The sequence below is a fragment of the Mytilus californianus genome, unplaced genomic scaffold (genome assembly GCF_021869535.1).
Source record: "Mytilus californianus isolate M0D057914Y unplaced genomic scaffold, xbMytCali1.0.p SCAF_8, whole genome shotgun sequence".
Lineage (NCBI taxonomy): Eukaryota > Metazoa > Mollusca > Bivalvia > Mytilida > Mytilidae > Mytilus > Mytilus californianus.
This window is the reverse complement of record NW_026262734.1, coordinates 25,439,088-25,456,449: the sequence shown is the minus strand read 5'-3', so window position 1 is coordinate 25,456,449 and position 17,362 is coordinate 25,439,088. Positions and strand designations below refer to the sequence as shown.

The 17,362-nt window shown below is 30.9% G+C and overlaps 1 protein-coding gene across 1 annotated transcript in view; it reads left to right on the top strand.

The window, feature by feature from the left end:
• The window catches only part of LOC127712515 (eIF-2-alpha kinase activator GCN1-like), a 76,107-nt gene that overhangs the window by 19,710 nt on the left and 39,035 nt on the right, over window positions 1-17,362 (top strand). Inside the window, exons 14-21 of the mRNA XM_052218990.1 lie at window positions 3,448-3,600; window positions 4,029-4,121; window positions 9,847-9,922; window positions 10,528-10,687; window positions 11,093-11,273; window positions 13,344-13,468; window positions 15,510-15,688; window positions 16,962-17,058. Coding sequence (XP_052074950.1) covers window positions 3,448-3,600; window positions 4,029-4,121; window positions 9,847-9,922; window positions 10,528-10,687; window positions 11,093-11,273; window positions 13,344-13,468; window positions 15,510-15,688; window positions 16,962-17,058 — 1,064 coding nt within the window. The remainder of the gene's footprint in view (window positions 1-3,447; window positions 3,601-4,028; window positions 4,122-9,846; window positions 9,923-10,527; window positions 10,688-11,092; window positions 11,274-13,343; window positions 13,469-15,509; window positions 15,689-16,961; window positions 17,059-17,362) is intronic.

Here is a 17,362-nt window from a genome sequence, read left to right as displayed (position 1 = left end):
AATCATTTCTTTTTTTATAATAAAAAAAATTCTCAAATTTTATAATTAGATGATATGATTTAAATATAGTTTATATTATATAATATGCTACATAAAAGTTATCAAGACAGAAACAACAGTCAGGGGGTGATACTAAACGAGTTATTTTTTTTTAGTTACTTATATTAATAGGTATTTTTTGTTTTTTTAAATTATTTGATATAATCTCAATTGTTATTTTAAATGTCAAAAGTGGACTAAATGTAGTTTTTAAGAATTTTATATCATTTCATTAAGTAAAATTAAGTATTTATCCAACTTGAGATGAGTATAGAGAGATTACTTTAAAAATAATGACAAAAATATTACTTTTATAAATTATTTTATACATCTTCGAAAAACTAAGTATACTTACAATTATTTAAGGAACATATGTAATTGTTTTTGATAAATATTTCAAATTATAAATAACTTCAAGTCTTAATTAAATCACAAGGTTCCATCCATTTATATTTGTTCATCTCTAAGATTTTGAAGGAAAATGTTATTTTAATAGCCTCAAGAGACCAATCTATGACCAAGAAGTGTGGCATCAGAAAGGCAATTAGTGTTTCAGGGGGATTTAAATAGTTTTATACTGCATGGGGAAAATAACCAGATGTGAAAATTTGTTAAAGCTTGTAAAACCTGTATGAATGGACACCTATAGAAATAATATTAACAGAAGTTACTTATTTATGATATATAAGTAATATTTGAAACAACCTTGTTTTCAATATAACTTGTATTGGTAATTTTGAAAATTACTAGTTTAAGTAATGCCCTTAACTATACAATGGTATTTTTTTTTTTTATAAAATAGCAAAGTTAGTTTTTTATATAAAATATTTTTGCAGTTTTAGGGGGCATGGCTACTAGAGCTTGTAAACAGAGAAAATAAAGGGGGGATAGAATTTGGTTGGTTAATTCTGGTGATGTCTTCTTTCTTATATGCACTGAAAAATTATGTTGTTTTATTACTATAGTACAGGACATGAAAAAACTTTACTCATGTCAAGTATTTCTTTATTTAAAACATAGATAAATTCTGCACATATTTTTGGAAAAATACCAATTAAACAAAGACTGATAGGGGGAAACAATTTTATATTAGATTTTCATTCAAGTACAGGTCAGGATAAAACTTCACTTATATAATTATGCCAAGTATTTCTTTATTTAGAATAAAACCAAATCTGCACAATTATAAAAAAAAATGACAATTAAAGTGAGACGTACTAGAGGGAAAACAATGGTGGTATTACCTCCTCATTTTTTCTTAGAGTAGCCATAATTTTTTTTATAAAAAACTTAACTTTGCTATTTTATAAAAAAAAAAATTACCATTGTTTTAATAGTTAGGGGCATTACTTAAACAAGTAATTTTCAAAATTACTTATACAAGTTATATTGAAAACAAGGTTGTTTCAAATATTACTTATATATCATAAATAAGTAACTTCTGTTAATATTATTTCTATAGGTGTCCATTCATACAGGTTTTACAAGCTTTAACAAATTTTCACATCTGGTTATTTTCCCCATGCAGTATAAAACTATTTAAATCCTCCTGAAACACTAATTGCCTTTCTGATGCCACACTTCTTGGTCATAGATTGGTCTCTTGAGGCTATTAAAATAACATTTTCCTTCAAAATCTTAGAGATGAACAAATATAAATGGATGGAACCTTGTGATTTAATTAAGACTTGAAGTTATTTATAATTTGAAATATTTATCAAAAACAATTACATATGTTCCTTAAATAATTGTAAGTATACTTAGTTTTTCGAAGATGTATAAAATAATTTATAAAAGTAATATTTTTGTCATTATTTTTCAAGTAATCTCTCTATACTCATCTCAAGTTGGATAAATACTTAATTTTACTTAATGAAATGATATAAAAATTCTTAAAAACAACAATTAGTCCACTTTTGACATTTAAAATAACAATTGAGATTATATCAAATAATTTAAAAAAACAAAAAATACCTATTAATATAAGTAACTTAAAAAAAATAACTCGTTTAGTATCTCCCCCTGACTGTTGTTTGTGTCTTGATATCTTTTATGTAGCATATTATATAATATAAACTATATTTAAATGGTATCATCTAATTATAAATTTGAGAATTTTTTTTATTATAAAAAATGAAATGATTATTAAATATAATAATATTGTATATTTTTTGTTAAATGACTTTCACTTTTTTGTGGAGACTTGAGATTTCTTTCCAAGCATTACACAGTACTGTTGAAGAATTTCTTATCCTTTCTATAATTTGTAAAATGTCATGCAAAATGTATTTGAATAGATCAGTTGTTTACACAGGTGTTAATTGAGCTTCCTCTATAATGCTCAACTTTCCTTATTATAGAAGTGGTGTAGATTTGATTGACATCTTAATGGATCATGATAATTATTTTCACATAAACTGCAGAGAAGAGCCTACTGAAAAAGCTCCGAGCATCCTCCGAGCATGCTCGGAGCTTCCTCGTAAGAATAAATCTATGATCCCTTACTACTACTCCTTCGGGTAAAGTAGACCTTAGATGGATTTGCTGATTCTTTTAGGCCCCTTTTGGTCATATAGCTCCTCATATTTACAGTCAAACCTGTATTAACACTCATGGTGACTGCTCAACAAAGGTGACCTTTAAATGAGGTTCAGAAAAAAAATCTGATTCAGATATCCCCTGTGGAGGGGATCGGGGCATATTGTTTTAGTGTTTTCAAGCAGTAGAGTTATCGTTCTTGCGAGCAGACAAATAAAAAATGGTGAATTCCTGCGCTCTGAAATTGAAGAAAACATTAAAAATAGTTAATATTCGTGGAGTAATAAGTCGATGATACAGTTTTCAATGGAAACTAAAAGGAGTGGAACATGAGAAATTCACAAATTCATCTCCTTATCGGATTCTCATTTTTACCTCGATACTGAACACATATATTTTTCTTTATGATTATATTTTGGTTGTTAAAAATATGAAAATCATTTTGATGACTGTTAAAGGTTGAAATAACAATTTTGTGCATAAATTAGGTGACTGCTGACCGTGTTTGACAGGTGATCGCTGAAATGAGTTATATTATATAGAGAAAATGCTTGGGAGGGTCTGAAAGTGATCGTTAGAGGCAGGTGACCACTGAAACGAGGTGACTGTAAAGGCAGGTTTGACTGTACAAGTAATTATGCATCCTTGTCTTTCAGAGATTTTGGTTTAAAAGAGCATTCCTGGTGACAAAGCAAAATTATAAAGTGATTTGTATTTTTCATGTGAAAAACTAAGGATAACTGTATGACTTTCAACAATGATTATACCATATAGTAAGTTAATAAAGCTCCTTGGATATGAAAATGTGGAAGAATTCAATTAGAAAAGTAAAAAATATATATTTCTATATTAAACTTGATTGTTTTGTAGGAGATACAATACCCCAGGCTGTAGATTTAATTCCTATGTTAATCCAGACTGTAACCAAGGCCAGTGGACAAGCCAACCAATCAAATATAGTAGCTGAAGGTGTGACAGCATCTTGTTTGTTAGTCAAGCTCTCATTGGTGGATATTCAAGCTGGTAAACATTAACATTCTCTGGACAAAGCCAAATAAATAACAGTTCTATTCAATTTTCTTGTAATTTATATACATATTTCCTAGTTTATATTTGCAATAATCTTGATGAGTTTTGACTCCTGATTTACAAGTACTGAAAATACAACAGAAACTTTCTGAATAGTAAAAACAAAATGTGTTTTTAGCAGCATCATTCTTATCAAGTGATTTTAGCATTACCAGGAAATAATTAGGCTAATTTATGGTTATGTTTTACAAGGAATATTTCATTGCGACAAAAAATATATTCATTGATTGAACATTTAATTTGTCTTATTTCTTTATGTGAGTAGCATAAGTTTAGTTATTCTCAGTTATCAAACATTCATTATATATTTTAATTATATTAGAAAATAAAGTTAGCTCTGTAAGATGTGGTCTCTTTTTCAGAAACTAAATTGGGTCCATTTTGGAGTGTAGTGTTAGATGCACAAAAACAGCTGTTCATTAATGACAAATTCCTGTCTCAGGCTGGAGATGATGGTATGCTATTATTTTAAAGAGACAAATTACATTTTAAATCTTTTTTATACGCCTGTTTACGGGACGTATTATGGTATACCGTTGTCCGTCTGTCGTATTGTCCTTCTGTCTGTCCGTCCCATTATGGGTATATACATGTAGTTATTCCAGATAATTCCTCCTACAGTTCGAATGCTAGGAAATTTTCACTTTGCTGGCTGTTGTACATATATTGAAGGTTTGCATGTGCATGTGGTCAGTGTTTTGATTCTCGTCATAGGGATAGTGATCCGGCGGCTACGGCAGTGGTGGCGTTAGCTAACTTCTTAAAAGCTTTATATTTTAGAAGCTAGAAGACCTGGATGCTTCATACTTTGTATATAGATGCCTTATGTTACGAAGTTTCCATCTGTCACATGTCCATTGTCCTTGACCTCATTTTCATGGTTCAGTGACTACTTGAAAAAAAAGTTAAGATTTTTTTGTAATGTTAATTTCTCTCTTATTTATATGAGTAATAGGATAACTATATTTGGTATGTGCGTACCTTGCAAGGTCCTCATGCTCGTCAGACAGTTTTTACTCGTCACCTCATATCATGGATTAGTGAACAAGGTTAAGTTTTGGTGGTCAAGTCCATATCTCAGATACTAGAAGCAATAGGTCTAGCATATTCGGTGTATGGAAGGACTGTAAGGTGTACATGTCCAACTGGCAGGTGTCATCTGACCTTGGCCTCATTTTTTTGGTTCAGTGGTTATAGTTAAGTTTTTGTGTTTTGGTCTGTTTTTCTTATACTGTATGCAATAGGCCTACTATATTTGGTGTATGGAATGATTGTAAGGTGTACATGTCTAGCTGGCAGGTGTCTTCTGACCTTGGCCTCATTTTCATGGTTCAGTGGTCAAAGTTAAGTTTTTGAGTCTTGGTCTTTTTTTCTAATACTATATGCAATAGGTCAACTATATTTGGTGTATGGAAATATTTTATGATGTACATGTCAGTCTTGCAGGTTTTATTTGACCTTGACCTCATTTTCAAGGTTCATTGCTCAGTGTTAAGTTTTTGTGTTTTTGTCTGTTTTTCTAATACTATAATTATAAGCAATAGGTCAACTATATTTGTTGTATGGAAGGATTGCAAGCTGTACATGTCTGCCTAGCATGGTTCATCTGACCTTGACCTCATTTTCATGGTTCATTGGTTAATGTTTAGTTTTCTTTGTTAAGTCTGTATCTTAGTAACTATAAGCAATAGGTCAACTATATTTAGTGTATTGAATAATTGTAAGGTGTACATGTATTTCTTGTTTGGTTTATATGACCTTGACCTCATTTTCTGGGATCATGTTAAGTTTATGTGATAGTTGTAGTAAAGCTTTATATTTAGGACTATCAACATAATATCAATGATTAGTAAAGAAGGTGAGACATTTCAGCGTGTGCACTCTTGTTATTGATATTGGCTATTTTGGGAGATGGTTGAACTTTGTCATTTTTATACGCCCGTTTACGGGACGTATTATGGTATACCGTTGTCCGTCTGTCAGTCTGTCCGTCCGTCCGTCCGTCCGTCCGTCTGTCCGTCCGTCGTCAACATGTCGGACATTAACTCAAAAACGCTTTAACCAATTTGCATAAAACTTTGGTGAATTGTTTATATCTATTGACATGAGCTCCCTTTCGTTTTTTATAAATTTTAGATTTTACGTTTCCGAGTTATGGGGTTTTATTCATTAAAAAAAGGGGGATTTTCCAGTTTTTGGACAATACCTCATGAATGCTTTCACCAACTTGCAAGAAATTGTAGTGAATTGTTTATATCTATTGACCTGAGCTCCCTTTCGATTTTTATAAATTTTAGATTTTACGTTTCCGAGTTCCAGGTTTTATTCATAAAAAAAGGGGGATTTTCCAGTTTTTGGACAAAAACTCAAAAATGCTTTCAGCAGTTCTTATGAAACTTTGGTGAATTGTTTATATCTATTGATGTAAGCTCCCTTTAGAATTTTATAAAATTTACATTTTACATTTCTGAGTTATGGTGGTTTTATTCATTAAAAAAGGGGGGATTTTCCAGTTTTCGGACAATAACTCAAAAATGCTGTCAGCAATTCTCATGAAACTTTGGTAAATTGTTTATATCTATTGATGTAAGCTCCCTTTTGATTTTCATAAATTTCTAATATGACATTGAGAATTAATTGAACTTCATTTGTTTATAGTCTGAAAACAGATTTACTAAGTATTGCGCAACAGCACAGTGTATTACACAACAGCAAGATATCTTTAATTGAATATAAATTCAATTCATATAACCAATTTCAAGTTCTTTGACTAGATTTATTCAGAAAACCTATAATATGTCAAATATTTAATTACAATCCAAATTGAGACCTGTATCAAGCTTGAATATTGTGTCTTTTTTTGCCCCAACTGTTCAGGGTTGGACCTCTTCGGGCGTATCCAGCTGCGCTCAGCGAAGCAGTTTATTGGAGTATATACTTGCATAAGAGGTGCATAGCGTTTCTGGATAGCTCCTACAGTTTGAATGCTAGTAAGTTTTCACTTTGCTGGCTGTTTGTACATATATTGCAGGTGTGCGTGTGGTCAGGGTTTTGATTTTTTATTAATATTTGCTCTTTTGGGAGATAGTTTAACTTTGTCATTTTTGTAGTATATACTTGCATAAGAGGTGCATAGCGTTTTTGGATAACTCCTCCTACAGTGAACCATAGACCTATGTGCTCCCATGCTCAACTTTGTGTATTTTAAACTTTGCATCTGCAGGGGCATCATTTGTGTCTCCCAAGCACAATAATATCTGAAAGAAAGTCCTACATTGACTTTGTTATAATACAGTTATTTCAGAGTGGAGTGCAGGGGCATCACTTTGTCTACTTTTTATACACCCGTTTACGGGATGTATTATGGTATACCGTTGACCGTCTGCCCGTCCGTCCGTCCATCCGTCGTCAATATGTCGGACATTAACTCAAAAACGGTTAAATTAATATGCATGAAACTTTATTGAATTGTTTATATCTATTGACGTGAGCTCCCTTTCGTTTTTTATAAATTTCAGATTTACCGTTTCCGAGTTTTTGGGTTTTATTCATTAAAAAAGGGGGGATTTTCCAGTTTTCCGACAATAAATCAAGAATGCTTTCACCAACTTGCAAGAAATTTTGGTGAATTGTTTATATCTATTGACATGAGCTCCCTTTCAATTTTTATGAATTTTAGATTTTACGTTTCTGAGTTACAGGGTTTTATTCATAAAAAAGGGTGATTTTCCAGTTTTCTGACAATAACTAAAAAATGCTTTCAGCAGTTCTCATGAAACTTTGGTGAATTGTTTATATCTGTTGATGTAAGCTCCCTTTAGAATTTTATAAATTTTAGATTTTACATTTCTGAGTTATAGGGTTTTATTCATTAAAAAAGGGGGGATTTTCCAGTTTTTCGACAATAACTCAAAAATGCTTTCATTACTTCTCATGAAACTTTGGTGAATTATTTAAAGCTATTTAACTAAAAAATAGATTAAAAATAGTAAATTTCAAATATGACATTGAGAAGAAATTGAACTTTATTTGTTTATAGTCTTGACAACAAATTTACTTAGTATTGCGCAACAGCACAGTGTATTGCACAACAGCAAGAAATCTTTAATTGAATAAAATTCAATTCATATAACCAATTTCAAGTTCTTTGACTACATTTATTCAGAAACCTTTAATATGTCAAATATTTAATTACAATCCAAATTCAGACCTGTATCAAGCTTGAATATTGTGTCCATTTTTGCCCCAACTGTTCAGGGTTGGACCTCTGCGGGCGTATCCAGCTGCGCTTAGCTAGGCAGTTTATTAAAAAAGGTTTCTAGATGGTAACTTTAGTTTCCCTTGTCTGATTGAAATGAAACATGTGCAAATTGAAGATATGATAAAGGGGAAGAAGCCTTATGAATTTCGTGTCAAAGGTCAAGGTCACTGTTGCTAGAAATGGATAAAAATTAGGAAAAGGATTACCAGATGGTAGCTTGAGTTTCCCTTCCTTTATTGAAATAATCTTATACAGATGGAATATTTAAAAAAGGTGAAAAAGCTACTTGATTTGGGGGTAAATAGAACAAAGGTAAAGGTCAGTGTTATTAGAAAAAGAAAAAAATTGGAAAAATGTTTTCCAGATGGTTACTTGAGTTTCCCTTGCTTGATTGGAAAGAAACACATATAAGCGGAAGAAACAATGAAGGGGAAGAAGCCTTTTGATTTTCGGGTAAATAGGTTCAAGGCCATTGGTACTAATATTAGATTTTTTAATTATTTAAAAGATGGTTTGTGGATTGGTGTCCCACTATAAATTATAAAATAGCTACAATAATACATTTTTATACGCCCGTCAATTTTTGACAGGACGTATTATGGTATACAAATGTCCAGTGTCTGTCCGTCTGTCTGTCCGGCGTAAACATGTCGCACCGTAACTTGAGAATGACTTATCCAAATTTCATGAAACTTAACATAGTTGTTTCTTATGATGGTCAAACGATCTGTATACTTTTTGGTGAAAATAAGATTAAAACTTTTTGAGTTACAGGACTTAGTAACTAAAACAGGTGTGTGTTTTTTTTCACATGTCGCGCCGTATCTCAAAAACAATTTATGATTATTGCTTAAAACTTAAAACACTTCTTAGTTATATTAATCTTAAGATCTGCATACTTTTTGGTGATGATTCAAAATTTTATTTTAGAGATATTGAGTATTTTGTCAAAAAAGGGGGAGGGGTTTTTCACATGTCACACCGTATCTCAAAAACAGTTTATGATTATTGCTTAAAACTTTACACACTTCTTAGTTATATTAACCTTAAGATCTGTATACTTTTTGGTGATGATTCAAAATTTTATTTTTGAGTTATTGGGGAGGGGTTTTTCACATGTCGCGCCGTATCTCAAAAACGATTTATGATTATTGCTTAAAATTTTACACACTTCTTAGTTATATTAATCTAAAGATCTGTATACTTTTTGGTTTTGATTCAAAATTTTATTTTTTGAGATATTGATTTTTTTTTTTTTTTAAAGGGGGGTTTTCACATGTCGCGCCGTATCTCAAAAACGATTTATGATTATTGCTTAAAATTTTACACACTTCTTAGTTATATTAATCTAAAGATCTGTATACTTTTTGGTTTTGATTCAAAATTTTATTTTAGAGATATTGAGTTTTTTGTAAAAAAAAAAGGGGGTTTTCGCATGTCACGCCGTATGTCAGAAACTATTTATGCTTATTGCATAAAAATTCACACACAAGACGACGGGCGTATCATGCGCTCATGGCACAGCTGTTTATTATTTTCCCTCTGTCCATACTAATATTTTGAACCCTTGAAATAATAAATGTTTTCTCTCAGTAAAGAATCTGTTCTGGGAGCATCGGTTGGCTGTGCCAGCTTTTTACTTTTTAAAATAGATTCTTAGTACTTTTAAAAATGTCATTCATGAAATTTATTTCATTATTTTTACCTCTTATTAGTTTTCCATTAATAAATAAATAAAAATGATAAATCACTATTGGACAATAATAAACTTTCAGATAAAAGGAGAAGGTAAGACTTGGTGCCAAATTGGCCCTTATAGCAAAACATGTTTATCTGAACACGTGTCAGTCACAATGAAATTTGGTATATACAAGGTTTGCTGAAATATTTTTAGATTGAAAAACATTTATATATTACAGTATTGATGAATGTTGTAACCTTGTCTGAGAGGCTGATCTTGGAATATCCACAGAAAATGACAGAAACAATATCAAAGTACGTTCATTATAGTTAGGGCTATTCCAGAAAATGTAAGAGAGGTGGTGGATGGATAACTTTTTCTACCCCATCACCCATAATATTCACACTTGATATGTTAAAGATGATGATATATAAGTTGTAATAGAATTGTTTGGGTTAAATAATTATTGGAAACTAGATTGTTGAACCTGTCTTATATCAACTGTTGTTAAGGCTTCATTGTTTGGGTTATTCAAAAAGATGAGATGAGTTAATAGGCTTCAAATACTCACGGAAGATATTCTTGTTTGTATTTTAATACACTCATATTTAAAGTTTGTGTAATTTAAAAAGTTTGGCTCCACCTTTATGTCAGTGCATTGTGCAGATTTTGATGGTGTTTTTATGAACCTTGACTGAAAATGACTTTCAAAAACTAAACTTGGTTTACAATATCTATTATTTCATAAAAAAAAAATGTTCTTATTGCCAAGATACTAAAATTGCTCTTTGGAGTAGATTTAATTGGAAAGAAAATTCTTCAAAATTACAGACCTTAATTTCAATACTATTTTTGTTTTATTTGTGTACAGTAACATGGAAAGGTTTAAGAACATATATGCAAATCTTTCCATTTTCAGACCATACTATGCAGCTATCATCTACTGTCTGACCCACAAATCACGACCAGTGAGACACCATACAGAATTAACAACTAAGCGTCTGCTGTCTCTTCTGGGAGGAACATCCATCTCATTAGCTCTTATAGCAGAATGTGAAGAATTATTATCCAATCAAAAGGTGGGTCAAATTTATTTTTGATTGAATGCAGCCTGTATTGAAAACCACTTCATACCACTTTATTTTTTTTTTTAAATTACAATTTTTGTAGCCTAGGATCAAAAATTTATGTTGATAAGTAGAGGAGTCTTTATTCATCTTGTTAAATAGTAACTACAATGAATTACATAAATATGATAGATTTTCATACAGTCCTCTGGCTGAAAATTGTCAATCTGCATCTGAAATTTTGAAACAAATCATCTGTAAATGAATATATATGAAATGAGAAATTTTGTACAAGAGGTTGTAGCTCAAATTAAATTTTTAAATTTCCACATAATGTCATAAAAATACAAATGAGTGCTATTTTAACTAAGATTAAACCAGAGGTAGATAACTATATGTTTGCTTTTTTCTTTATAGTTCATAGAACCAGAATTATTTGATACAGAGAAAGAAAGCTCTCTGGAACAACTGAAGTATATTAAACCAATCATACTAGCTAGAGCCGTCATGACTGTTAGTTATGTAGAGAATGCAGATGGTAAAGATGCAGAAGCTATAGCTAAGGCTTCTCTGGTCCCTGCACATCATCCATGTATAGGTAAGAAGAGTATGTAGAAAGATTTTAGCAGGTACCAATCCTACTCAATGTTATGTTTAGCATATCCTTACATATTGTAATTAATAACATGAACCTATTTCAAATGTAAAGTTTTCATTTCCTGTTTCAAGACAGTACACATGCTAGCTAAATTTTCAGAAAGTTTATGTTATAGTTTCTAGTCTGGCCATTTGCTGTAATTTTAGAGTTATTTCTGTGCCTTTATTGGGGCATTTAAAAAATGGACAAATTGCAAGATTTATTATTGCACTTTCAGAAAATGGTTCATACAAATAATGCTATCAAAATTTTAAAATGCGATTTTTAATTTTTGCGAAATCTATTCTGTCCCAATTTTTGTAATAATAAAAACATTGCCAAAAATTTCTGGATTCATAGTATATTGATTAAAGGATGTTCGCTCCTCTTGTTTTTGAGATTTTGTCAGATATTCGGAATCCTCTAGTTATATCCATGTATAAATGCCAATAAATATTTTGCCCGTAAACCCCTACTTTTCTTTTTATAATTTTTTTACATAGAGTGTAAAAAGCCATGTTTGAAAATCTTATAAAATCCTTCTTTTTAGTCCCCTCCCGACGAAGTCGAATGGAGACTTTAGGTTTGCACTCCGTCCATCTGTCTGTCTGTCTGTCTGTCTGCCCATCCGTCAGTCCGGCAAATCAGTTTTCCACACTTTTTTTCTTCTTCCTTGAAGATATTGATTTGATATGTGGTGTATTGTTTTATCATGACAAGTTACAGATCAAGTTCGAATTTTGTTCCGGTCCGATGATTTTGTGCAGAGTTGTGGTCCTTGGACTTAGAAAATTAACTCAAATAATCAGTTTTCCGCACTTTTTTTCGTCATGCTTTAAGATATTGATTTGTTACTTTGTATACAGTTTTATCATGACAAGTTACAGATCAAGTTTGAATTTTGTTCCGGTCAGATGATTTTGTGCAGAGTAATGGTCCTTGGACTTAGAAAATTCACTCAAATAATCAGTTTTCAGCACTTTTTTTCGTCATGCTTGAAGATATTGATTTGATAATTGGTATATAGTTTTATCATGACAAGTAACAGATCAAATTCGAATTTTGTTCCGGTCTGATGATTTTGTGCAGAGGTAATAGCCCTTGGACATAGAAAATTCACTTAAATAATCATTTTTCCACACCTTTTTTCTTCATGTTTGCAGATATTGACTTGATATTTGTTATATAGTTATCACCATGACAAGTTATAGATCTAGTTAGCAGTTTGTTCGAGTACAATGAATTTTTAACCGGTAGTGGACTATGTATTGCCATGCAATACTCTCAGAATGCTTGTTTTCATAGTTTTAGAAAGAAAAAAGGTGCCAATGTTAAATGAATGAAAAATCTAGAGAGAATAAATTCCCGCCAAATTTTTAATGGCTTATATCTCGAAAACAAGCACACAGTCCCTTCAATTTTTTCAGCTTTTTGAGTTCCTTTATTCATATACTTTCAATTTATAACAGTCTTTTAAAGAGCTTGTTTGTTTGAAGCAGACTGGTGAACATCCTTAATGTTTTTATTTTTTAAGTCACTCATTTACATTTAGAAGACATTTTTCAGTGAATGAGACAGCAATCCAACAAATATTCAACTTGGAATTGTTTTGTTTTGCTGTCAGAAAACTAGTGCTCCCTTGAATTAAGCAATTATGAAAAAGAAAAATATTAAGATAATTTAGAAAAATATAAAACATGTCCTCTCTCTGTGCCGCTTGATCTTATTATCCTTATGCTTTTTGTTTCAAGTTATGTATATGTTGTGTTTCCTGTAAAAAGACCTTTAAGAACTCATACTGTAAATTCTGAAATTATTGTGAGGCTTTTATAAATGCCAATAATGTGTCTGGGTGAGTTTAATCCCCAATTATAAGAAATCACATTAAAATATCTGATACATATATGTATATGCAGCTTTTCCTGAAATTGATTTGTATTGATATTTTGGCCAAATCCCCCAAAAAGACTTTCGCATTTGTATGTATTTGTATTGCTAACATAAATTGAAAAGATTGTCTTTCTTTTTTAGTTTACGAGAACAAAGACACATGGACAGAGATTGTAGCCAAATTAAAATTAGATGCCAAAAATTTTGTCAGGAAACATTTGTCAGATTGTCTTAAATTTGTGATGACAGGAAAGGAACTATCAGAGGTAAAATCTTTAAAAATTTGGATGAATCTGATTTTAAATAACGGGAAATCAGAGACGATTGAGATTTCTACACATAAAACTTATTATAAAAGAGGCAGAAGACACCAAAGGGACAGTCAAAACTCATAAGGCGAGAGAAACTGACAACTCAGGGCAAAAAAAGAAAGACAAGAAGACAAAAAAGTTCACAAAAATACAACATAGAAAACTGAATACAGGGCAACACGAACTGCGTGATTTCAGGTGCTTGGGAAGTTAAACATCTCTTAAGTGTTTTAAGGATTTCAACAGTGTTTGGATACACTATCAATGGAGTTGTTATATATTATAAATCTTTGTCAATTTTTGTGATAAAAAAGATATAAAGTTTATAAAAAAGTTCAAGCAACTGTTTCAAGATTAAATGATGTACATCTGTATACATTTTTATTTTATTTTTTTAATTCATAGAATACCAGTTTAAAATGTATGTTTTATGGGTAAAGCAATGTTTCATGTTTCAATATAAAAGTAAGAAGATGTGGTATGGTTGCCAATCAGAAAGTGTAACAAAAAATTTGTTCCGGCATGACATTTGTTCCGCCGGAACTTATTTCATAGAAAATATGTTCCACCAGAACTTATATCACAGAAAATAAGTTCCAGCCCTGTAAAATTTGTTCCGGAACTAATTTTGAAACCAAATGTGAAATAAGTTCCGGAACAAATATCACAGCTCCATGAATTTCATTCCGATATAAATTGTTTAAAAAAAAGTCCGATAAATTCCCGTTATAAGAGTTAAAAATTTTTGAAATATCAAATTAAGTCAGCATATCTGTTGTAAGTAGATAATATGATTAAAAAACAAATGCACAATTAAGATTAAAATTAAGATTAACAACGGTGATAAAAAATTTAAACACCGTGACTATTTAATTTTTGCAGTTTTAGCCTTCTTGTTTTGTTTTTGGCAATTTTCACATTGTTGAACATACTGCTTTGTATCACTCACAATACCTTTCCAGTAATATCTTTCTGTTATCTTATTGACAGTTTTATTAAGACCTTGGTGCCCACTATGGTCATGGCACAAGTTTAAAATACTTTGGACTTTGTCTTTTGTAACTACAAGTCTTTTGGTTAACTAACCAGTAGTTTTGTCCTTCTCAATATAATACAAATGTTCATCTTCAACTATGAAATTTTTCTGTGTGATTTTTCGAATTCTTCTTTTTTCTGCATCATTTGTTTCATTTGGATATTTTTTTTCAAGAATGTAATTAAATATTTTCCTATACTCCAAAGGATCCATATTGGATGTTTACACTTTTTATTATTATATATTATCAATGTAATGCTTGTTTTATAATGTACTTGAATGATAACTTTAAACTCACTAATGACAATGCTCATTATTAAAGATAAGTTGTATAACCAGTGGAACATATTTCACAGATTAGGAACTTATTTCACCAGGTAAGGAACAAATTTCATAGAATAGGAACTTATTTCACAATGTAAGGAACAAATTTCATAAACCCAGAACTTATTTCACCAGGTAAAGTGTGGAACTTATTTTATAGAGATGGAACAAATTAAATAGAAATTGTCTGTGAAAAAAGTTCTCCCAGAATATATTTCATGTGATATTTGTTCCACTGGAACTTTTATCACAGGAACAAATTTTGGCTCACAAAAGCTCTCCACCAGAGACCAAATGACATAGAAGTTTAATGTTTGGTTTTTAACCTGATGGATAAAAATTGATACACTTACACCTTTAATCAACCTTATAATTATCGTGGGCACTTCCTGAATACACCTATACTCATAATCACCTTAACGTTTTCCAGGTCAAATTTCAAGTATTATAACATTTCCTGTATGTTTGTGAATTTCAGGCTCTTATGACAGTTTCAGTTGATTGAATTGCAACTTGTTCTTGTCAATAAAAGGAGTGCTTATTATGTTAAATTGTATTGTTGGTTTAGCCAACTCAGTCAACATATTACTCTCCTTTAAAAGTATGAAAATATGTTGTAGTTTTGTTTTATTTCAGAGTAGCAAAAATGCCTTCTCGTGTTTAGTTAGAATAGCTCCAGATATAGTGCTGCCACCTATGATCCAGTATGTATCACGGTTATTAGGCAATGCAGAACTGACAGTAATCACAAGAGAGGAATATGGTATTTTTCTAACTCCTGATGGAGAGCTATTTGATAAATCTATGTTAGAAAAGTAAGTCTAAAATATGTTAAATGACTTGTAATATTTAATAAATATCCAATTTCAATAAGTTCTGTAAATTATGAAGGGCTGTTCCAATAAACATACATGGCAACAAGCACTTTGAAAATAGAATACCGTATATCGAGTTTTTTTCGCGTGTGTTTAACTTTCGCTTTGTTCGCAGCACCTAAAGAAACGCGAAAATTTGACCCCGCGTAAATTTCCCTGCATATTCCTAGATTGATCGCTGTCTAAACATTTCATACATTATACTATTAATTGTCGAGTTTACACGAAATTGATATGCAAACTCATATCACTCTAAAAGTGAAATTACATTATCTTTAAAATCAGTCTTTTGTGTTTATCGGCAGATCACAAAAGTGTACATCATTCATTAAGATCTCTGTTTTCATAATAATTAAATTGACTAATCATACATGTCATCCCTTTAGACAACACAGCAATCAGTGACATGTTCAAATATGTTACGGTAGCTAGCGATGACCAATTGAGTGTTGTCATAACCCAAACATTACATGTATTTAAGTGTGTAGTACTCGTATTTACTTGTTATCAATTTTCTCTCAGTCAATCAAGTTTACATCTTTAACAATTCAATATGGTGATTTTTTCGCGTGTTTTTTCCCATTCAGCGAAATTATACACAATGAAAATTTAACTTGCCCATTTTGTCATTAAATCGCGAAAAAAAGCGGACGCGAAAAAAAACCCGATATACGGTAACTACCCATATTTCTTATCCAACCTTGGTAGCAAATTCAAGTTTCCTTAGCTGGGTCCTTAGTATGTTTTACAGAACAGCCATAATTTTCACAGTGTATTACATGTAATTTTTACTGTTTTGCCAATACCTACAAAAAGATTAAAACGTGCACTGTTTTATAGTAGATAATATATCTTACTATAAACATTGAAAACTAATACACACTGAGAATAACAAAAATTTGTGCAAAAGTAAAAGTCCAAATCATTTTCAAGGCAGGGCCTAACCTTGGATTTTGGAGGGGAAAAGAAAGAAGTGACTTCTAAGACTTTTTTAAAGATTAGGCCCTGTTCCAATGGAGATATTGTTTTTTCAAAGAGATATTACTGTATAGATTTGCCAGTCTGTCTTGTAAGTTTCACATACATGTATATAAGGAACAGATAATAAAAGTCATTTTGATGCACTATGGCATTCAATCATCATCAAACCATACTTTAGTTTTAAAAAATGACTTGTAATAAATCTTGTCATATTGTACAATTTGTTTTACAGATTTGAGAAAAATGATGATAGCAAGCAGGCAAATATTAAAAGAGAAAATAAACTGTACTCCTATGCTGAACAAATGGCTGAAATAGAACTAAGAAAAGTAAGTCAGAGAAGTTAACAATATGAACAAATTCATTTAATGTTTTCAGAGGATTTAAGTAAGTGCACATTGTGTAACATTTATTTTTTTACCTGGGTTGCTTGATACAAAATTTATGATGGATAGAAGGAGATATTATGTTAATGTCAGTGAGAAAGCAACACAATAAAAGCAAAAGTGACATCTAGGTGTCAACTTATGGTACTCAGCAATAGTTAAATGTGTATTCCATATGTCTAGTTCTAAATCACTACTAGTCTAGACAAATTGCATATAGATTGAACAGCAACTACCATTGTTATGT